The sequence below is a fragment of the Brachyhypopomus gauderio genome, chromosome 16, assembly GCF_052324685.1.
Source record: "Brachyhypopomus gauderio isolate BG-103 chromosome 16, BGAUD_0.2, whole genome shotgun sequence".
In the NCBI taxonomy this organism is placed as follows: Eukaryota; Metazoa; Chordata; class Actinopteri; order Gymnotiformes; family Hypopomidae; genus Brachyhypopomus; species Brachyhypopomus gauderio.
Genome location: NC_135226.1, coordinates 6,919,529 through 6,942,836, shown reverse-complemented (window position 1 = coordinate 6,942,836; position 23,308 = coordinate 6,919,529). Strand labels below are relative to the sequence as shown.

The following is a 23,308-nucleotide window of genomic DNA, read 5'->3' as shown; positions in this document are numbered from 1 at the left end:
GTCTACTAAGCTATAAAAGCCAGAATGTTTCCAGTATGTCCTTACACCTTCCCACCACTAGAGGGAACTGAAGCGATGAGCAATGAACCACTTTAGGAGTAAAACCTCCATCAAATATTCCACCTATTTCCCTTCAGGCTTTTACTACAAGAGCGCTTTCAAGTTTAAAAATGAACCCAAAACCAATGTTTTTCTTTTTTTGTTACACAATTTAAAACGTTATCAATTCATTTAAAAACCTTAATTAATTTTTAAAATAATTTTAAAAGAACAGAAACATGCAAAAAATGCTATTTAAACCCTTTGAAAGGCAGAGTTTTGAAAAGTTTATTTCTCCACGTTATTTCTCCACGACTCGTGCTGCGCTTGTCGGCCGTCTCGCGGAGTGACGCTCCTCGCGCCCATTTACAAGTTGACGGACGCGTTCCACCGTAAATATCGGCCAATCGTGTGAAAGGAGGGCGTGGTTTCCCCGCTCCGCTCCGCCAGGCATGAAGTTTATTCTGGAGTGCTGCTCTCAGTGAGGATGGTGCGCCGTAGCGCGGACGCGTGGAGTTGTTTTCAAGACCGCGCTGTTTCACCCGAACTTTTATAAATCGCGCATCTCGCTCCGGATTTTATGCCTTCGGTTCAAAACATTGTGATTGTAAATCGCGTTACAAATGGCTAAGAATACAATGACACCGCAAAGACACAAGACTGTCGCGTCTGTTTTTATTCCACTATTTTTAACTGTATTGACTTTGACAGATCAGTCATCGGCACAGGTTTTTGACAGTTTTGGACTAACCTATGGCTTAAGATCCGAGCTTTCCGAGGATGCAATATTGGTGGCCAACAATGGAATACGCGTCCCTTTCGGCAGGTCCGTTTTTGTTGATCCAGTTAACGACTTGGTTATCCAGGTTCAGCCCGGAGACAAGTGTACCGTAACTGTTCTGGATAATGATCCTTTATCGCAGAGACCAGGTCAGCTGTCCCCTAAAAAGTTTCCATGTGAATTTGGTCCCAACGACGTAAAGTATTCGCACTTCGGATCCCGGAGCCCGTCCAAAGACAGGGTGAGACTACAACTTAGATATGACACGCAGACCGACACGGTGATCATACCGTTCATGATGGAGATTGAAGTGATCTTTACTCAGCTGGAGATCTTGACTAAAAACATGCCTCTTACTGTGGAAAAGCTGCTTGGGATAAGTAATCCAATTGATAAGAAAATTCTCGAGTTTACATTTGATAGAAATGTTTATCAGTGCAAAGTAACATCTCTTGCTAGTGCCAGTGTTTTGCCCAGGTATGGGAAGCTGATAGATGAAGGCAAATTAAGCAAAATGATTGATTGTGATGAGTTTGTCAGACTGAACATTCGTTATCAGCACACCTTTGCCCAACGCTCTCCAAACCGAGATTACATCCCCATGTATGTAGAACTACAAGACAAGGAAAGTAATGTGGTGAAGCAAGAGTTTTTCCAAATTATGTTGCGTATTAAAGAGGGAGAGGAGAACACCGCACCTAAACCCAGCTTCGTGTCTATGATGATGATGGAAGTTGACCAGTTTGTGATGACTGCTATAACCCCTGACATGCTTGCTGCTGAAGATGTTGAATCTGCATTTGATGAGCTAATCTTTAACATCACTTCTCCCTTATCATTTGAAGAGGGCTATATTGTTAGCACAGATGATAGGAATTTGCCCATTACATCCTTTTATCAGGGAGATCTAAAGGATCTTAAAATAGCATACAAGCCTCCATCAGTGGATTCAGACATTGAGAGAATTTTCCAAATAGAGTTTGTGGTCGTAGATCCAGAGGGAGCTGTCTCCGACCCTTTTGCTTTCATGATTGTGGTTAAGCCCATGAACACCATGGCTCCCGTCGTGACATACAACACAGGACAGCTGCTGTACGAAGGCCAGTCCAGGTCACTGTCCAGCTCGCACAACTTGCAAATTAGCGACGAGGACAATTTGAACGACGTGCGGGTGACCGTGATCGACGGGCTGAGGCACGGAGAGCTAACGGTGCTGGGCTCCAGGAGGAAGTTCTTCACGCCGGTGGATCTCGACCTGGGCTCTGTCGTCTACCAGCATGACGGCAGCGACACATACAGCGACAACATCATTTTCCGCATGACGGACGGCAAGCATGAGGTGGAGTTCCTCTTCCCCATAACCGTGGTGCCTACTGACGACGAGCCGCCCATTATCAACGCCAACACAGGCCTGGTGCTGTACAAAAAACAGATGGCGCTTATTTCACCTTTAATGCTCAGTGCCGCCGACGTTGACTCGGAGGACTCGACTATCATGTTTGTCGTGGAGCCTCCGTTCTCGAGCGTAGGAGAAGTACTCCTCCGCCAGGCGGACGCACCGCAAGACCCGTCCACATGGAGGTTTAATTCTGAAGATGAGCTGTATGAAAAGTCTGTGACAGAGTGGTTCCAGCAGGATATTACTGACGGCAAGCTGTTTTACAGACACGTGGGGCCTCACAACACCGAAGCCATCATGGATCAGTTTGTTTTCCGAGTCCAAGATGATAACGACCCACCAAATCAGTCAGGGCAGAACTCGTTTGTCGTAAAGGTTCTCCCCATTGACGACATCCCCCCGGAGATATTCCCTGGCACCACCCTGCATCTGACTGTACATGAATACCAGCTCACATACTTGCGTAAGAAATTCTTGCGTTATACTGATTTGGATTCAGACGACAGGGACTTAAAATACACCATCACTCAGCCTCCAACAGACACAGATGAGAACAGCCCTGGTATTCTGGGAAGCATCGTTTTGACTGATAGTCCAAATACAGAGGTTACGGAGTTCACCCAAGCCCAGATAAATCACCATAAGATAGCATACAAGCCTCCTGATCTGGAGTTAGGAATAACTCCTCATGTAATCCAGTTCCAGTACACTGTCGAAGACACAGCAGGGAACACTGTCAGCGATGTCTTCACCATTTTCCTGCAGCCTGTCGACAACAAGCCACCTCAGATAACCAACACGGGGTTCAGCATTCTGGAGCGGAGCGTGCACGTTCTCACACGCACGGAGCTCCACACCACAGATCCAGACACGGATCATGCCAAGATATCCTTCACACTCACCCAGCCTCCCCTGCACGGCCAGGTCACGTACAAATCGACCCACCTGGCCAACGGGGGTTCGTTCAGTCTGGACGATATTTCTAATGGCCAGATCTCCTATGTTCACAATGGAGATGAATCCACCAACGATTTCTTTCAACTTGATGTGAGTGATGGGGTTCACATTGTCCCGATTACCATTAGAATAACTGTGAAGCCCGTCGATGATGAGGCTCCGGTAATAAACCTTCCAGAAGGTACCATAGGCTCCTACATTGATGTGTTGGAGAACGGAGCTACAGAAATTACCACCAACGTCATTCAGGGGCGAGATGAGGACACCGATGACCTTCGGTTGACCTTCATAGTAGAAGATCCCCCAGTGTTTGGTGAAATACTAGTGAATGGTGTGCAGTCCAATACATTTACTCAAGCTGACATCATTAGTGGCCTGGTAGTGTACACACACACAAGTGGGGAGATTGGCCTCACTGTGAAACAGGACTTCTTTAATCTCACACTCACAGATATGTCTGACGAGTGGACCGTGGGAGGAAATAAAATCAAGGGTGTTCGAGTGCAGGTGGTCATCCTACCAGTAGACAGCCAATCTCCTGAGGTGTTTGTAGGGCCCCAGTTCAGCGTTGTTGAAGGTGAGAAAAACGTGATTCAAACGATGCACATAAGCGCAGACGATACAGACACTCCCAAAGACGACCTTTTGTGTACAGTCATTGTTCAGCCCACATCAGGATACTTAGAAAACATCTCCCCGGCTCCAGGATCAGAGAAGTCCCGGTCTGGAACGGCTATTAGCGCGTTCACCATCAAAGACATAACACAGCACCATATCTATTATGTACAAAGCATTCACAAAGAAGTGGAGCCCGTGGAAGACAGGTTCACGTTCAGGTGCTCAGATGGAATCAACTTCTCAGAGAGGCACTTTTTCCCCATCGTGATCATTCCATCCAATGACGAAAAACCCGAGATCCACATGAGGGAGTTTGTAGTGATGGAAGGCATGAATGTTGTCATTGACACGCCCATACTGAATGGTGTCGACGCGGATATTCCCACAGATGAGCTGACATTCCTTATTACTAAACCCCCCAGACATGGCTTCATTGTAAATCAATTAGCCTCAGGTATTGTCCCTGTAACTAACTTTACTCTAGAGCAGATAAGAGAGGCATCCAGCATTGTTTATGAGCATGATGATTCAGAAACCACAGAGGACAATTTTAACATTCTCCTCACCGATGGCAAATTCACTGTAGAAAAAACGGTGATTATCATGATCATCCCAGTGGATGACGAAACACCAAGGATGGCAATTAATGACGGCCTTGAAATAGAGATAGGAGAAATGAAAGAAATCAACAACAGAGTTTTAAAAGCCACAGACCTTGACTCAGAGGACAGTTCCCTCATCTACATCATCCGTTATGGTCCCCACCAGGGATTTTTACAAAAGAAAACCCCATTTGGGACACTTGAAAACATAACCGTTGGAATGAACTTTACACAAAGTGATGTGGACCAAAGTTTGATCGTGTACGTGCACAACGGTCAAGAGGGAATACGTGACCTCGTTAAGTTTGACGTGACTGACGGCATCAACCCTCTGATTGACAGGTACTTCTATGTAACAGTGGGTGGAATAGACATGGTGTTCCCTGATGTAGTTAGCAAAGGTGTGACTCTGAAAGAAGGGGGAAGAGTGATACTGACCACAGATCTGCTCAGTACCAGCGATCTCAACAGCCCCGACGAACATTTAGTCTTCACCATCACGCGAGCCCCTACCCGCGGTCACTTAGAGTGCACGGACACGCCTGGCATGCCCGTCACGACCTTCACTCAGCTCCAGCTGGCCGGCAGCAAAATCTACTACATCCACACAGCAGACGACGAGGTCAAGATGGACAGCTTTGAGTTTGAGGTGACGGACGGTTACAACCCTGTGTTTCGCACCTTCCGCATCTCCATAACCGACGTGGACAACAAAAAGCCTGTGGTCACCATTCATGGGCTGGTGGTCAACGAGGGCAGGAGCAAGCTGATCACCCCCTTCGAACTGACGGTGGAGGACCGTGACACTTCTGACAGGATCCTTAAGTTCACCATCACACAGCAGCCCGTCCATGGAAAAGTGCTCTTCAACAGCACCCGGCCTGTCCTGTCCTTCACCAAGCAGGACCTGAATGAGAACATGATCAGCTATAAGCACGATGGAACAGAGTCGGCCTCGGACAGCTTCTCCTTCACCGTCACGGACGGGACCCATACCGACTTCTACGTCTTCCCTGACACGGTTTTTGAAACACGCAAGCCACAGGTGATGAAAATCACAATCCTCTCCGTCGACAACGGCATCCCACAGATTGTGGTTAACAAGGGTGGTACGATCCTAAGAACACTACCCACCGGACACCTGGGCTTCCTGATTACCAGCAAAGTCCTGAAGGCGGAGGACAGAGACAGCCCACACGGAGCTGTGACTTTTAGGGTCACAGTGGGTGCTGAGCATGGCTACCTCATCGACCTGAGCAAGGGAAACGCCACCATTACCACATTTACACAAGGTAACCTCATTCAGTACATGTGAACCGCATAGTGGTTAAAGTTGAATTGTTTTACTCCTGTGACCTAGCTGCTAACATAAGTTGAAGTTTCCTCAGAAGGTAAATTGTCTGTAAAGTACATAAAGAACATTATTTTCATAGACACATTACAGGTCAGTGGAGAGTGAAAGATGTAGAACTTTACTGCATGTGGGAGGCAGCATTTTGAACAGAGTACTGTGTAGCTATTACATTTGCATGAGAAAGGATTGGTTCTTAACTAATAATTATCCTAAAAAAATACTTCAGTCTGATTTCACTTCTATTCCTTTTAGAAAAAACGATGTTATTCTGAATTTCAAATTGCTTATGCAGTTCTGTGTTGGTTAAGATTCACCCCTGGAAGGAAAATGTCATGTTTTTTTTTTTTTTGCAAAAAGAACAGGGCTAACCCTGGATAATTCATGGTCAGAGCAACCCTCAAACAGATGAGGTTTCTGCCAGCAGCACTTTTAGAATAGATGATATACCCAGTTCCACATCTCCTTTTTCAAACCATCTTGCTTCTCGGGGTGCCGTTTTAATATTTCAAGGGCATCACACCCAAGTGGGAGCCAACAGTAAATAAAATTGCTGCTCCCTTGTGGGTCTTTGAAAATGAGGGGTTTACAGTTTATGAGTCAGCTTCTTTGAAGCGGACTGTTTTCACATCAAATATTGAATTCAGCCTCGGCTGAAGAAGCGTGTATCCAGGAGAGACTGCTAGAGGCAGGTGGGGGCTTTGTGGTGGACGGGGTTCCCATGTTCTTCAATTCAGGGTCAGCTGATGCTCTGCATCTTTAGTGCCTGTTTAATGCAAAGCTGACACTGCCTGGTATGATTTAATGACATAAGAGACATAAATTAACATTTTTTTTGCAAACAGGATTGTCTATTTCTTATCGTTTTCCAGTGGGTGAAAATGATGTGCAATTTGATAAAAAACTTTGATAGAGATAGCTTTGGAACTGGAATAAGTGCTAGATAATAAAAGTCCTCTTAGCAGAACACATTTTGCCAGCAGTTATGCTGACATATTTTTACTGTCTTTTCCTCAGCTGACATAGATGAAATGCACGTTTGCTACGTACTCCGAGATGGAGACAATGCTACAAGTGACATTTTCTATTTCTCCATTGAAGACAATGGTAAGGTTGACTGTATAATTTGTGAAATCTCTCTGATTGTTTCTGTCTCACTCTCTCTCTGTTTGATTGTTCTGTCTCTCTCTCTCTTTCTCTCTCTCTCTCTCGCTCTCTCGCTCTCTCTCTCCTTCCCACACTCTGTATGTAAGTGTTGTTGTGTGCCGTGCTTTAAAACATGTTAAAGGTGAATGTTAATGGACACACTGTTCTCTCAGGATTTCTGGATGTCTGATCAGTTAATATTAATATCTGACAGCACTGTAGATGTTTATGAATGTGTGCACACATGTGCGTGTGTGCGTGTGTGTGCGTGTGTGTGCGTGTGTGTGTGTGTGTGTGTGTGTGTGTCTGCATGTGCACGCACATTCATGTGTACTGGAATGAGTGTTTGTGTAGAGTCTACTGCTATTACCTTCATGTTCCTATTATCAGTCATTTGATTGACATGCGGGTATGAAAACCTGATAACTGACCGCAGTCCTGGTATGTTTTTAATCAACTTCTGCCTCTCAGGATATTAGCAACTTTAGGAGTTAAATGAATGTCCAGTTGCAACCCTGCCAAGTCCACTTTGCTGCAGTGGGTTGTCTTTGTGACCTCCTTCTCGTTCTGTAGTCGTTGCCCCTTAGCAGTAAATTTGATACTGGATCCTGGAGGACAGGAATTCCTTTCAAATCTGCAAATCCCTGCCAAACTCAAGGAATTAGTTTGGGATGACATGGAAGTCTTTTAATAACATAAATTTACAAGATGTATTATTTTGAAAAAATAGGTCAGTTTTCATATCTCAGGTACCCAGGTCAGTCTTCATTTCTCAGGTGCCCAGGTCGGTCTCCATGTCTGTCAGGTGCCCATGTCAGTCTTCATGTCTCAGGTGCCCATGTCAGTCTTCATGTCTCAGGTGCCCGGGTCAGTCTTCATGTCTGTCAGGTGCCCAGGTCAGTCTTCATTTCTCAGGTGCCCGGGTCAGTCTTCATGTCTGTCAGGTGCCCAGGTCAGTCTTCATTTCTCAGGTGCCCATGTCAGTCTTCATGTCTCAGGTGCCCAGGTCAGTCTTTGTGCCTGTCAGCTGCCCAGTTCAGTCTTCATGTCTCAGGTGCCCGGGTCAGTCTTCATGTCTGTCAGGTGCCCAGGTCAGTCTTCATGTCTCAGGTGCCCAGGTCAGTCTTTATATCTCAGGTGCCCAGGTCAGTCTTCATGTCTCAGGTGCCCAGGTCAGTCTTTATATCTCAGGTGCCCAGGTCAGTCTTCATTTCTCAGGTGCCCAGGTCAGTCTTCATGTCTGTCAGGTGCCCAGGTCAGTCTTCATATCTCAGGTGCCCAGGTCAATCTTCATTTCTCAGGTGCCCAGGTCAGTCTTCATGTCTGTCAGGTGCCTAGGTCAGTCTTCATGTCTCAGGTGCCCAGGTCAGTCTTTGTGTCTTTTTTTACTCTTTCCTTCAGCCTTTCACCATCTGGTAGTGGTGTGCCGAAAGGTGTGAATAGCCTCAGTGACTATGGTGATGGCGTTTGAGTTTAAGATCTCTCCAGGAGAAGATCTTAAATTCTGCTCCTCCTCTGTCCCTTCGCTGACACACGCAGCTCTTCTCTGATATGGCTGCTTTTCTCCGTGAGCGTGCAGTAAGAGGTGATGAGTGTGTTCTCACGTCTCACCATCGCGGAGATCGACTTTCTCCCTCTGCTCATCTGGCACAGATGATGAAGTGTCTCTTATTCAGACGTTTATGGAAAGCTAACGTGAGTATGTGTATGATTGTGTGTGTGTGCATGCATGCAGGTGTGTGTTTGTGTGTGTTTATTTAGTAGGCACCTTCTGTCTGAATCAGTTTCAATTACTTTGTTTTATACCTCTTTATTTATTCACATATTCAATCCCTATCTGCTCACACTCACACACACACTCACACACACACACACACACGCACACACACATGCACACACACACACTCATATCTGCTCACTATCTACTTATTTGCTCACTCAGTCACTCAGTCCCTACCTCACACACACCCTCAGTATTCCAGTTTTACCCCTTTAGCAGTCTCAAGTGTGTCAGTCCTGTGACATTAGCGCTGGCTATTGCTGTTAGCATAGTATGTTACTGTGATTGGCATTCACAGGTTGGCTTTGTTTAATTTATGCACCAGTATGGAGGTGAAGGTATTGTAAGGTTCTCTCAAAGGTACATGCCAATCAGGTAACTATTGTTTCCTGAATAAACTGAATGAACACAGCACAAAGGACTTGTGTCTTGCAGAATTGGGCACAAGACGTGTCTGGGACACACCGATCTTGGCACACGCACAATGAGATTTTTGAGGGTGTCTTCATACATTCGTTTGTTCAAAAGATGCTCACGAGCCTCATATATAACCAGAACATTCTAATCTGTAAGAATCTGTGATAGGTGGTTGAGGGTGGGTTTGCGTTCTCACCCAAAGTTCTCAAGCCCATGCAAGCCACAGGCTTATGTTGGTAATCATGGCTGCTTATCTGTGTTTAAGAAAGAGGTACCCCTCATGGGGGTGTGTGAGATTGGGCGCTGTAAAGCCGTTTATGATCATGAGACTTTTCAGATTGCTCAAGTAATTATTAAACTTCCCTTAATGGTTAGCATCCTTTATTACTCTCTGCTACGACCCTAGATTGAGCGTGACAGGATCGAGAGGATTAGTGCATGGCATGGCTCTGTGGAGCAGGTCTTTGCACTGCTGTACGCATGGGTGTCTTTGTCCTCTACGGCGAAGATGTCTGGATCTTTTGCACTTTGCACCTCCACCTGGGGCCCGTCGTTAACAGAGTAGAGAGGCACGCAGAGGCCCAGACATGCACATCCTGTCGGTGACCTCGTGTGGGGGCGAGTCGGGCGCATATTTGGACTATTTCTTTTCCCGCGTCGTTCAGTGAGGCGCTGGGAAACCCTTCATGCTCGGCTGATCACAAATGTTTGGGCTTAACGTCGGCACTGCGGTTGCGTGTGCAGGACGGTGCACACTGCCGCAGAACATGCAGATCAAAGCAGGTGTTGTGGAGTTTAGCGTGTGCCTGTTAAGGGCCTGGACAATTAGCTGGTTATAATTAGTTTAGGTGAATCAGGTATTTTTAATTGGGGAAAACGAGCAGTGTGTATCATAAGAGCAGTGTATGTGTACTGTGTGTAAAAAGAGTGGTAAGGTTAGTTAGGTGGTTGGAAATAGGACGCTTTAAAGGACAGCCCTAAAGGCTAAAGTCTGGGTGTCTGACAGGCAGTGTAGTGGAACAAGTCTCACATGGTATTATCAAGACTGCAAACTCTACCGGAGTATAAATATCACCAGGACAGTGACTCCGGTTGTCAAATGTCAGGTAATGGTTAAACGCCTGTTGCCTGACATACGTTATCACAACATTCAGCATTCAGCGTGGCCAAGAGATGGTACCGTAACGCTTTTTGTGAGAATGACAGGCTCGGGTTGAGTCACGATTGCATATAAAAGGAAGTTACAACAGCTTGTACAATTTCTTGTTGTTATGCTGTCACATTTACAAAGACTCTACGAGTCTAGAAGCTGTGACCTTTAAGGTGCACTGATGCGTGTGATTTTGGCAAGTCTTTAAAAGGAATGACATCTGCATTCGGGTGGGTGGAGGAGCCGGGTTTTATGGTCCTCAAATTAAAGATTAGTCAGACTACTACACTTGAATACACAGCAGAAGGCAACACTAACTTCGCTGTTTCACTCCCCTCTTCACCTCTAAAATGTTACATTTACTCGAAAGGAAGAAGGCAAATCACAAAGTACAAAACCGTAACGTATTCTCATATGTCTGTGAATGTGGTCCACGCCTCGCTAAAACGGAGAGTAGCTGGTTGTGCTGACGTGGTTCGCTGAGCTAGCCCGGACCGAGGGAGGCCCGTCGCTCCTGGGAAGTTGCAGTGAGGGGGGATTAGCGGAATAACAGGAGATGACAGAGATCTTAATCTTGGAGGGTGGTGCGGAGTCTCATTTGTCAGGCCTGTCAGCAGTGGAGTCTCTCCTAAATTCAACACGCTCCCCCCTCTTCCCTTTACCCCAGGACCCCAGGTCAGGTCATGCTCGTGGGGGAGGAGCAGGAGGGGGCGGTGTTTAGAGTGGCCCATGGCGGAAGACACTGCTGGCACTTTGTGTAGTTAATTGTGCACCCACCCCCCCTGTCTGTCTCTGTCTATCTGGGTCTCTCTCTCTCTCTGTCTCTCTCTGCCCTGGGAGATGAGCTTACCTGAGCATGCACAAGCTCTTCTGTTGCCTGTTTGTTGTTTGTGAAGCTCCAGGGCACTGTCTGGCTCCGGGCCCTAATCCACGGAGGAGACGTTCCCGCTGACAGATCCCGCCCTGCACCTTGGCTTTTGTTCTCTGACCTTGGTGTGTGTGTGTGTCTCTCTCAATCTCTCTCTCTCTCTGTCTCTCTCTCTCTCTCTCTCTCTCTCTCTCTCTCTCTTTCTTTTGTCCATCTGTCTACCTGCCTGAACCTCCAGGATCTCATGGCAAGGATGGGAGTCCTTTCTGTTTTGCTCATCACCCTCTCTTAACGAATAGAACTAAAGCTCAATTTCAACTCACTGTTATACACATTTTCATTAAAGGAAACGCATCGAGTCGAACTCATTTTTCATCCAGTTGATCTAATTTTGAAGCCACTTTATTCGGCGGCAATTTTCAGTTGACAGGTAAATGTGAGTTTTCTGATGTGGTGTGGTGCTATAGAAAAGGCCGGTGCTGCTGGGAAGGCTCTTATGAGCCCCAGTGTGTGGGCGAGTACTGGAACATGAAGGACTCTCACCATGTCACCGCACGTAGCCCGTTATTGTTGCCCATGGAGACAGGAGTTGCTTGGGTCACCGTGAAGCCTGCTCCATCTCCCAGGGGTTGTACCCATGGCGATCTCAGGACATGGGAGACGGTTGCCGAGCCCTGCTCTAACCTCTGTGGGAGGGAGCGTGCGGGTCGTAAGCAGTGGTGGGGTTGAGGGTGGAGGGGGTAGAGGGGGGTGGTGGAGCATGCTGTCACACGCATCATTCTGTCCATGGGAGATGGAGGTGTGCCTGTTCTCCCTCCTTCCTCTCTCTCTCATCCCTTTACATCCTGTTATTAATCAAACTACCACCTGTGGCTCCGCCCAGAGGGATTCCCAGTGGCGGTTCATCCAGTTCGGACCCCCCCGTTCCCATTACGGGCCGGGATAATGACACTCTGGCAGCGGGTCAGGGCCGTCGGGCGGTGCGGTCCCGCCGTCTGGTGCTCGGCGCGGTGGAAAGACGCACGTCTGTCAGCGTCTCTCTGTCGGTCCTGCTCGCCGTAAAACATGAAGCTGATAGGTGGTGATTTCGACACATGTAGCAGACGACGCAGCTGGACCCGATTACAGAGTTGCGAGAGCACCACCTGTTGCCCTTGGGGGTCTCACTTCTGTTTGTTGGGTCCCGTACTTCAAAATACCAAGCTGATCGGACACACCTGCATTCAAACCTTTACTGTGTGTTTTATTTTTAGTGCTCGTTGCAGTCGACTGGTCGCAGGCCTGAAGGCACGTTCACGCTGAGGTGGACGCTGGGTTACCAGTTTAAACAGGAACGCGGGGAAGTGTCTGGGAAAGCAATGGCAGGATTGCCGTAGTAACACCAATCTCGCTCCCGCCCCCTCGCACGAGGTAGAGTTCCCGTGCTGACCAATCTCAGCTCAGAGATTCCGCTTCTGTGGGTCGTAGAGGGCAACCAGCACCGCTGTAAATCCAGTTTAAACGGTGCGGCTCCTGCCGCCGTGAAGCCTTACGTGAAGGTTCTCAGGACCCCTTTCATAATAGCGCCTTTCATAATGTTCCTGCAGAATTCTCCGTCCCAAACCTAACCTACCAGATACCAACACGTGCCTTTCTGGAACAGTGATGACACAGATCAGTAGATCATGTAGAATAAAGAGGGATCGACCCCAACCACACTGGAGAGGTTAGATGCTTAGGTCATAAATATGTCTATGGTACAAGCGGTGATGTGTCTGGTAGACGCCAGGCGTCTGTACCCTTGTGTCTGACAGAAGGCCGGTTTGGTTTCTCAGACAACTCTGTTGCTACAGAAACTCACTGTCTAGTCCCAACAATCACACACACGCACAAGATAGTTAGTAAGAAGTCACTGATCTTGGAATAAAGAGCTTAGGCAGCCAGCACTGCGAAAATATTGGACCTATCACTCTTTACGTGGTCATTTACATTCGGCTTTCAGAGCAGATCTGGAATCTTTCTGCGTGACGGAGCAATTACCCACAGTAGAGTTAACCAAATTGAGATGTCGTGTCTCGGGGAGCAGGGCGTCTCGTCCCCGGCCTCTTGCTTCGGGGCTCCCCCGGTTGGGTGCGTGTGCCGGAGGAGAGACATTCTGCAGACGGCAGCGGGGCCCAAGTCTGGACTTGTCCTACCGGGGTGCTGCGTGCGTCTGCATCGCTTGCCTCGGGATGTTGCCATGCCAGTACAGAGCCCTTCCCCCATTGGGGGGGAGGGACTTCCACCTGGGCCACATTCCACTCTATCAAAGGTTAAGGCAGAGCTCATGTAATCCTGGCCGGCTTCCCCATGGCAGCAACCTTCTCACCTTGGGCTCCAAACGAGATGTAACGTGCGGAGGCCAAGCAGCCGTTATATGACCTGTTGATCACAGGCATGAGAAGTTGTTGGTTTTATTTCCTTATTCATTGTCATTACCAATCAATCAAAGTCATTATTCTTTGACCCCAAAATAATTGCCACTTTTTTAAAGAGCCTGATTAGTTGAGTCATAGCACGGCTATTCTCTGTCTCAATAAATCGCACTGCCTAATGCTTTTCTGGCCCCTAAGGCTCCAGGCTGCCTTCGCCGCTCTGCCTACGAGGCTGTGTTGACAGCCAGGGCCCCCCTGCCGCCTCGCCGGCCGCCCTGCCGGGTGGGCCCGGGTGGCGTGACGTGCCTCCCTCCCTCCACCTCCTCGTTCCTAACCCCCCCCCCCCCTCCCCCTCCCCTCCTGACTCGCCAGCGCACGCAGGCCTGAAAGCGATACCCTGCCCCAGTGCCAACGCGCAGTGACTCACCGCTTTCCTGCAGCCCGGCCACCACTCCAGGGTTCACGCAGGAGAAGAGAAAAGAAAGAAAGAAAGCTAATAAGAGAAGCTGTGAGCATCACGGGTGCACAAAGGCACGGCTCTTTATGACACTTCTAAAAGGGGACAGGCTGCAAAAGGGTTTTCAGGAACCAACACAAGTCAACGTAAGCAGTGCAGTAAGGTTCATAAATACTTGAGCTTACACAGTGCACTCTTGGTTTTAGTGTAGTAAGGTACATCTGGACAAATACAGAGAAAAGCATGCACAGAGTCATACTAAACTGTGACGAGAGAGAGACTAGCGTCAAGTGAAGCGTCAGGTGGCTACATGAGAATAGCAGATAAAACAGGGGATCCTGTTGTCAATATACTTGCATTAAAAACACTTGCATTTAAATAACACATGCACACAGACACACGCGCCCACACACACACACACACACACACACACACACACACACACACACACACACACACACACACACACACACACACGTATTCGCACTCTTTCACTGTATGCTTTGGCACTGTGCCATGAAAGAGAGACGACAGCTGTGTGGATCCGATGGCTCTCTCAAGGGGGAGACGCTGGAGGGGTATCTGCTGTTGAGTGTCCTCTCCTGGGATACAAACCTGTGAGATCTCCCCCCTCCCCCCATCTCCACCTCCTCTTTCAGGATGTGGGAATTCTTTGGCCTGTGAAATGAATGGAAAGGAAGAGACTTATCTAGAGCAAGAAACAAGGGAGGAGATGAAAGATTCAAGTGCTCTGCCTCACGTTAGCAAAGAGCAGCTTCCTAACCTATATGGAAACCAAATCTGTCTTGTCCGTCTAGATTTAGTTTATATGTATAACAAAAGCAAACAAGTTGTTATGTTCTGATCATATGTTTGTAATATATCTATAACTTGTGAAATGTTTAACTGACCTGCACATATAATTAGCATCTAATTAACCTGCTTTTACACATGTGTATATTGTATTCTACACACACTTTATTAGGTATGTCTATCTTTTCATTATATGGTCTACAATTATAGATTTCAGCTGCTTGCAAAATGTGTTGGTCATCCTCTACGGTTTTTGTCTCTGGCCAGCTTTTGGTCACAGGAAAACTGCAGATTGGCAGTGATTTGTGTGGCTGACCATTTGGCCCAGAGCGGTGACACTGACCACGGTAGTGTGTGTTCGCTGGTGTGAGAGTGTCAGGCACAGTGATGCTAGATATGAGTGACCTGATCAGGAAGCGCTCATGAAACACTGATGAAATTAATGGTTTGCACTCTGCACATGGCAGCTGAGCGGCTCTGGTCTCTAGCTGTACACCTACGAGGTGTAACAAACGAAAGGAGCACGAGCCTTTGATATTTAAGTTGCAGTACTGAAGAGGCTACATAATTGGGGCTTTGCTGAAATGTGCCATCTAAACCTTTCATTAAGGCCTGGAGGTGCTGTTGCTGTGAAACCTCCCAACTACAAAAATTTAATGAGGTTGTTTTCAGAGGCAACCAGGAAAAGGTTTGCACAGAGTGTATGTCAACTGTGCACAGCGTTACCTATACACCAATGAGAGAATGTCCCTTACACACACACACACACACACACACACACACACACACACACACACACACACACACACACACACACACACACACACACACACACACACACACTGTACTTCTGGAGTACAGGTTTATAAAAAGCAAAAATGCTGTCAGATTTCTTAGAGTGCAGACTTTGTGGCCTTGGTGGGACTTGGTCAGATTTCTTGGAGTGCAGACTCGGTGGCCTTTTGGGGTCTGTTTTTGAGGGAAATGCTCCCTGCTTGATCACATGGGTCTGGGACAATATTAATGTGGCAGTAATTTAAATAAAATATCATCTCCAATCATGCAGAAGCTGAAGGTTTTTTATCAGGATTTAATAACTATGGTTTTGGGGTCATAATACAGAAAAAGAACAAAAGAGTAAAAGAGTATGTTGTTCTTGCACACCATCAGTCCCATCAGTCACTCAACAACTGAAATGAACCCCCCCCCCCCCCCCCCCCCTTTAAAAAATCCGGACTTATCAGTGAGCAGAGAGCTGCATGTCTCTTAGATGGCCATCAGTCTCGTCGTTGGGGGCCATACTTTCATCTGAAAATCTAATGCTTTTAATGTGCCGTTCTGCGACTGTAGCTCACACACGAATTTTACAAGGAGATAAAGGGAGTTGCACATGTTAGACCATGAAAGAACGGCATGGTCCCAGCAGACAGAAGGCAACCTGCTGTGCCTGTAAATGTAGTTAGCTCACTGTAGATATAGCTAGCTCACTGTAGATATAGCTAACTCACTGAAGATATGGCTAGCTCACTGTAAATCTAATTAGCTCACTGAAGATATGGCTAGCCCACTGTAGATGTAGTTAGCCCACTGTAGATGTAGTTAGCCCACTGTAGATGTTGTTAGCCCACTGTAGATGTTGTTAGCTCACTGTAGATGTTGTTAGCTTACTGTAGATGTAGCTACCTCCCTGTAGATGAAGCTACCTCACTGTGAACATCACAGTGAGCCTCTATCCATCAGGTGGGGGAGTTGGGTCAAGGGAGAGTGTTACAGAAATCTTGACGCACCTGACACCAGGCTGCAGACGTGAGCAAGCTCTAGCCTGTCTCAGGTATCAGTTTCCATCTTCAAAACCTTTTTTTCACCCACGAAATGCTCGTCATCTATAGGGGGATGTTTTCATCTGTGTAATTCAAAGATGATGTTTCTGCCGTTAACCAGACCATGACCTCTTGGGTCTTGAAAGAATGGAGTTTTGCCAGGATGGCTCGGTGTCGACCGAGAAGTAATGTGGAATGGAAGGATCTCCCAGTGTGACTTTAAGTTGTTTCCGGTATCAAAATGCTCTTCCCATTATCAAATAGTTGGTCTTTCTGCTGCCTTTGCGATTATTATTATTCTCACAGTTCCTCTGTTATAAGTAGACAATTATTTCAAAGGGTTAAGATGTATTTCAGCGGATCACGCTGTTCTGACCTATATTCTTGGTCAGTCTTTCCCTCTGCTTTTCTATCCAGCTGCGCTGCCATTGCTCATGACCAAAGTGCTCTCTCTCCCTCGAAATGGCACCCTACGTAGCCGACTACTTTTCTTTGGAAAGGTCACATGCTGCCAAGCAGCGGTTTAACACTCCAGAACAGATCTGCAGAAGTGATCTTTGAGAAGCCCTGGCCTTTACCGTTTGCACGTGAGAAAAAACCATAAGGATTTGAAAAACGTTCAGCCATCCATTTTTTTGATTTTCTATTTGGGGTCCGTCAAAGAGGCCCGGTCCTTTCCCACTGGTGCAGAATGGGCCAGGTCAAAACCCATGAGCATTTGGTGCCGTGACCACATGTCCTGGTGTTCTGACCCAGCAGTGCTCCGCTCCTTGGCGTGGACGTCTGGCTCCTAACCTTTATGTGTGACAAAGCGAGGGCTGAACTGGTGCTTTGGTGTGGTCCCTTGTTTTCTACACCCCTGCATTGTGCTATATGCGTGCATTTTGAGTTCATTACGTTGCCAGCCCCTTCACACGAATCCCTCCTCAACCCCATGTCACGTCACAATGTGCTGGAATGACAGCGCAGCCTTGACCACCCAAGCTTTTTTTGTGAGGCCAGGGGAAATGCGGGATTAAAGTTTTACAAGGTCTCGGGGTGAGCAGCACTGGCTTTTGTAGGCAGTGTCTTGTTCCAGGGATTGTGACAATAGAACAAGTGACCTACCTGTGGGCCAATCAGATCCTTAAACAAACTGCTCTGATCTGGTCTAAACTACGATTGAGGCAGACGGAGTTTTATCCTTGCTAGCAGAGGGAAGCAGAGATGATGTGGAAGCTAAAGCCTTCCTTTTCTGGGACAGTGATATTTACCAAGCCAACACAAAGACCAACAAGTGCCTAATGCCACTCAGACATGCCCTGTTGGGTCAGGCAGCCCTTTGGCCACAGTCCCATGGGAGGAGGGGCCCCACATATATCCCTGGCTCCATTAGCATGGGGCCCGCTAGTGAGTGGGGCCCAGTTTTCTCGGCCAGTGTCCTCACGTTGGCAGCGCTCCATGAACATTCTTCCATCTGACAAGCCAGCAAGCCCCGCAAATTCAGGGTCACGGAAAAGCACCCCGTCAACCTCTTTGTTGCATCCCCATTGTTAAGCCCCGCCTCCTTATATGGCGGTATGCTACCCCCCCCCCCCCCTCCACCACCGAGTTCCTCTTACTTCTCACACCAGCTCTTGTAAATTAACTCTCAGCAGCCTGTTCTTCAAGTGCATTCAAGCCAGCCACAGTGGGGTTCCCTATATCTTTCTTTAGGCTTGTTTTAATACGATGCCTACTTCAGCTACGACTGGTACATTTGAGCCATGACAGCATGCTGAACATGGTCCACGTGTTTACGTTCCTTTGTCGGAATCAGAACTCAGCCTCCGCAAATCTGCGGACGGGGGCGTGTGCTGCATATGGCAGATTTGGTCCACATACACCTGCCTCCTGTGCTCCTGAGAAGTGGACCGATATTACAGCTAAGTGTCTGTGATCTCCAGGCAAGAGCCCGAAAGCTTTTGTGAAGTGCTCAGTTAATGTTAACATCAGCGTGAATGGCCTTCTTGAGGCCTTGCCGGTCATGCATAATTGACTGCTAATGAGAAAGGGACTTTCAATATTTAATCTCTGATGGCCTTTGTGTGCAAACGTCTGAGAGTCAGCTCCGCAGCTGAGAAAGAGCCACTTTGTTGTTGTTTCCAGTGCTGTGGAGAATTGCGCCTGCCTTCACAACTGAGCTCTGGCTTGGCTGGTAATTAAGTAACTCTGTGGGAGGACTTTGTAGATGTGGTAAATGGTGCACAAGGGCAGACAGGAGGTTCCGCGTGACCTCACTGTGAAATCCAGGCAGTGGAGCAGGCACAGAATCGAGCACCAGACCGCTTGAAAACTTGTTTAAAAAATGACAATGCTAACAATTTGTGAATTCTTTAAATGTTAACAATTGTGTACATTTACAGTTAGAGCTCACCAGCCTGTACTTTCCTCCTGATAGTTTGCCAAAACTGTTATATTCCTATGTATTATTTAGAAACATAAAAATAGTTATCAGCTAGTTATTCAGACCACATATATAAAACAATATATAACAAAATATAAATACATATATAAAACAAAAAAAAATTATTTACGTGATTGTGATTTAGTTCCTTAGTATGCAGAGTTAGTGCAGCTTGCTGATAACATATACCAACCTGTACGATCCAGTGTACCATTTAATATCTGGGAGCTATTTTGATTGTTTGAATCAGCTGGATATCAGAGCTATTAAGGCAGGCTGCTGTCTATCTGACCTTTTGTATTTAAACAATGCTTGGCCCTCCAAGCAGGGGGTTTCGTATATAAGCGTTCACCTACGAACAGAGAGAGGAATCCACCGATGAAAGCGTGTGCCTATTCATGTCTAGTATACTTGTTTTAATGAGCAGCAAGGACGGATAAGGGCTGACCTCGGGGCTTTTGGAAGGACACTCTCATCTCTGTGCCGTACTGACAGGTAGAGTGGACCGCTTAGCTGTGTGACTTCTGCGAACAGGACAGGGTGCTTTGTGGCTGTCTTGGATGTCATGATCGCAGTGACTATGAGAGTAAGTGTATGATCTGTATCCAGAAAGAACTCAGAGAAGAGTATTGTGGGCTGCTTGAGAAGGGATTACTTTGAGCCCTCTCATTTTCTCTCTCTCTCTATATATCTATCTCTCTCTCCATCTGTCATGATCTCTCTTTCTCTCTGTAATTCAGTAGAATCAAAGTCCAGTGCAATATGGAGTCTGAGCTCAGAACACTTGATCATGGCCCCTGAGGTCATATGTGGTTGTGGAGTGCTTGTGATTTTCAATTCATAGTATATATACAAATATCTGACTTTACTGACATCTGAAACTGGAAAGAAGAGACAGAAACAATATTGCTAGTTTATCAGAGGCTTGTATTAGTAACGTTATGCCCTATTTCAACACTTTGGTGTTTTGATGTCTCGGGTATTATGCAGTTCTCATTCCTTCTTTAGTGGAACTGTACTCGGATTGTTTTTCTTTCATAAAAAATCGTAGTGGAGAGGGAGAGACTCATGAATCGTCAGGTGTAACATTGAGATTGTTCTCTCAAGCTCACACTAATAGGATTAAGATCCAAATTGCAGGATTTTGTTCTTTCGTGCCAGTGAGAGAGTGTTTACCATAAAATGTCCCTCTTTTGTGGGTGAAGGTAGTTCTCAAACAAGAAAACAGAATTTGAGCGTATACAACCCTAGGGAAATGTTCCCAATTCTGAATTAAGGATGGATTCGGATAATATACAGTAATTTGTATTCATATGGCTGAAACAGTTTTGAGATGCTGTGAGCATCATCAGCCCTTCGAGTTGTATGCATAATGAGTGATCTGACAAGCATATGTAATTGCGGGTGAGCTTACTCATAACTGCTGTGTTTTTTTAAGGATTAAGCAATTCTGAAAACTTGCACACCTAAACAGTTTCACAGAAACGAAAACAAAGACGGTCATCTGCAGTCGTTACAGGATTCACTAATATTTCTGCTTGAAAACTACTGACTGTGCTGCCTTCAGCCCTCGTTATAGAGCTGCAGTTCGACACGGTCTCCATTGGCCTGCTAACGCAGTGGATTTGCTGTTACCGCAGGAAACAATGAGTGAGTTGGGTCTTCAGGTTTGGACAAGCAAACGCTGTAATTACAAGTGTCGTATGCTTCACTGAAGGATCTACACCACCTGTGTGAGTGGAGCCTCAATCGTCTGAGGGGAGGCGTGCCGTCGGCAGGCTTTGGAAGGACAAGCACTGGAGCATAGGGTGACTCCCGCAAACAGGAATGTCTTCCTGTCTCATCCCCCTCATCAGTGATTTCCTCAGCTGGTCCCATGCAGAGGTACCGCTCTGAGAAAAACAGGGGTTTTGTGTGGCCCCTCCTCCTCCAAATGCCCCTCCCCCCACCACCATCACTTCTTTGTTCTCCCTGCATGGTGGCCACGCCCACTAGCAGTCTGAGCTGGGGCTGTTGAGCTCGCAGGGTGGCCGCGTGTCCTCGCCATGCGTTCCCGTGGAGTCAAACCATTTGATTCACTCATTACACCATGACAGAAAAATCTTCGTGCTGAACACGAGTGGAAAACGGCTGAAATTTGCCTGTCGGGGTTGAAAGGCCCACACACTTATCAACACCAATTTTACCACATTACTCTCACGTCAGTGGCAGCTGACACAGGAGCTGGAACTAACGCCGGCCTGATGTCTGGGGTAAGAGGTGTGAAGCCCCTTCGTACGACTGCAGAGAGGTGTTAAAATTAAAATTAGCCCTCTCTCTCAGTAGCACGACTGCTAGCAGTGGCATTTTGGAAAAGACACCTAGGTTTTGGGGATTTTTTTTTCAGTGAGTTGCTGACATTAAACCTTTTAACCAGCCAAATTCACTCTATTGTTGTGCACGATGTCTCATCTCGGAGAACCTGGGTGTGGTTTCGGTTTCCGAGATGTGTATTTGCGCCTTTCGTTGGCAAAACCCTGTTAGTCGCCTGCTTCTGCTCTGTCCAGCCCGATCTCTGGCAGGCAGGGTTTTGGCTGAGTCCACTTGCGTGTCAGGCGGCCTGAGTGAGAGCCCAGCGGACACTGGGGCCCCCTGCTCATTGTGGTGCCCATAAATGGGCAGTTCAGGCACTGTGACTGGAGACAAGGGCACAAAGCTGGCCCTGTGCCAACTCAGTGCCAAGCTCGACTCTCATTCTTAACCGCTCTGTCCATCACCCGCCCGTGAGGTCATTATAAGCGGTCGAGAAACCGAGTGGACTGTGATGACACCAAGAGGCTGAGAAGTTGCTGAAGGAACACATTCCCGAATGTTTTAACGAGGGAAAAATGGAATGTTCGTAGCTATGTTGTCTTGTCAGAAACTGTGTGTTTGTTGCACGTCTCGTAATGTCATCTAGCACCACCATTTCAGCACAGATGGTAAAGAAAGATAGATCAGATGATGTTCCCGTGAAATGTGGGATAATCCATGGCATCATTTGTCCATTATTTCGTTTTAGTGGTGCATGAAATAAGTTGAAAATTACTGCTGTGAAATTATTCAGAGTCTGCACACTGTCACTGTGAATGTAAAGTGACTGATATCTGTTAGACATGTGATCTCCCTCTGAATTGAGCGAAACTTTCTATAGTATTTAATCGTAAAATTATTGGAACTTTGAGGAAATGGTATGACTTACCAGTTACAGTAGAAAACTCTCTGACACAGTTATGCTAACTAAATAAGAAGAGAATTACTCCAGCCTGTGACCTGTTACAGCTAATTAAACCTGAGGCTTGGGAACACAGGCTGTGATTGCCGTGAACTAGAGCCGTATTTGAGTGTGGACTAGAGTTAAACATTAACTCAATTCTCTGCGTGTGCTCTTTGAAGTTGGTTTATCCTGCCAACCACCACAGTGTCTCACACCTTAGAAAAAAGGAACAGTTGAGAAGGAACCTAAGAAGCTAGTTCAACATTGTGCTTTAAGCATTTTCAGAGATTATGCGTCTCAAACAGGGATCAGTATTCGTCTTATGTAACGGCACAGACGTATGTCCTCGCTGAGGGTGGTCTAAACAAAGGGGGAGCGTTCTCCGTCCCTGTCCTAAACTACGTACAAGGGACCATATAAAAAATACAGGGAAACGTACAGTTGTTCAAATAAACTGAGCAGATTCAAACTGGTGTTGGAAGACCCATCTGTGGGATGCCCAAACAAAGCACATGCGGTTCATCTTATATGTATACATCTCACTCAGGTTGGCGTTCAGTGTTTACATGATACGTGGCACAGAAAGAGGCAGGTCTATAAATGGTGCTGGAATGCTCCCCGTGTGCTAGTCTGGCTAACCTGCTCACTTAGCGGTGAACATTGCCATCCTTTTGATGTTCTTCTGAGCTAATAAATACTCAAATGAAAGCTTTTAGGGCAGTGTAGCCCTGCAGGTCCTGAAACAGAACCAGTGTTTTTTGTCCCTGTAATAGGCAGCACTGAATGACATGTAGCAGTTGCCTTTATAAGGTTACTGTGGCTCGAGCCGTGAACGACTCAGCCCGTGATGTAGGAGTGGCTGCTGGGAATTGCACGTGACGCACATCACATCACAGACGTACCCTGTGCCACCAGCCCATGCTTAACTCTCAGGATTACCACTCTGGTTCGTCCAGACTCGGGGTCTCTCTGCTTTGTCTTTCGAACTGGCTGCATTTGGGTAATTTGTAACTTAACTCTGGCACTTTGACTCGGAACTTTGATCCGTGCACTTCTG

General features: G+C 46.9%; 1 protein-coding gene across 1 annotated transcript in view; it reads left to right on the top strand.

Moving 5' to 3' along the window:
* The first annotated feature begins 536 nt into the window (after positions 1-536).
* Positions 537-23,308, top strand: part of frem2b (FRAS1 related extracellular matrix 2b) — a 53,399-nt gene continuing 30,627 nt past the window's right edge. The window contains exons 1-2 of the mRNA XM_076976272.1: positions 537-5,688; positions 6,765-6,854. Coding sequence (XP_076832387.1) covers positions 663-5,688; positions 6,765-6,854 — 5,116 coding nt within the window. The 5' untranslated portion in view covers positions 537-662. The remainder of the gene's footprint in view (positions 5,689-6,764; positions 6,855-23,308) is intronic.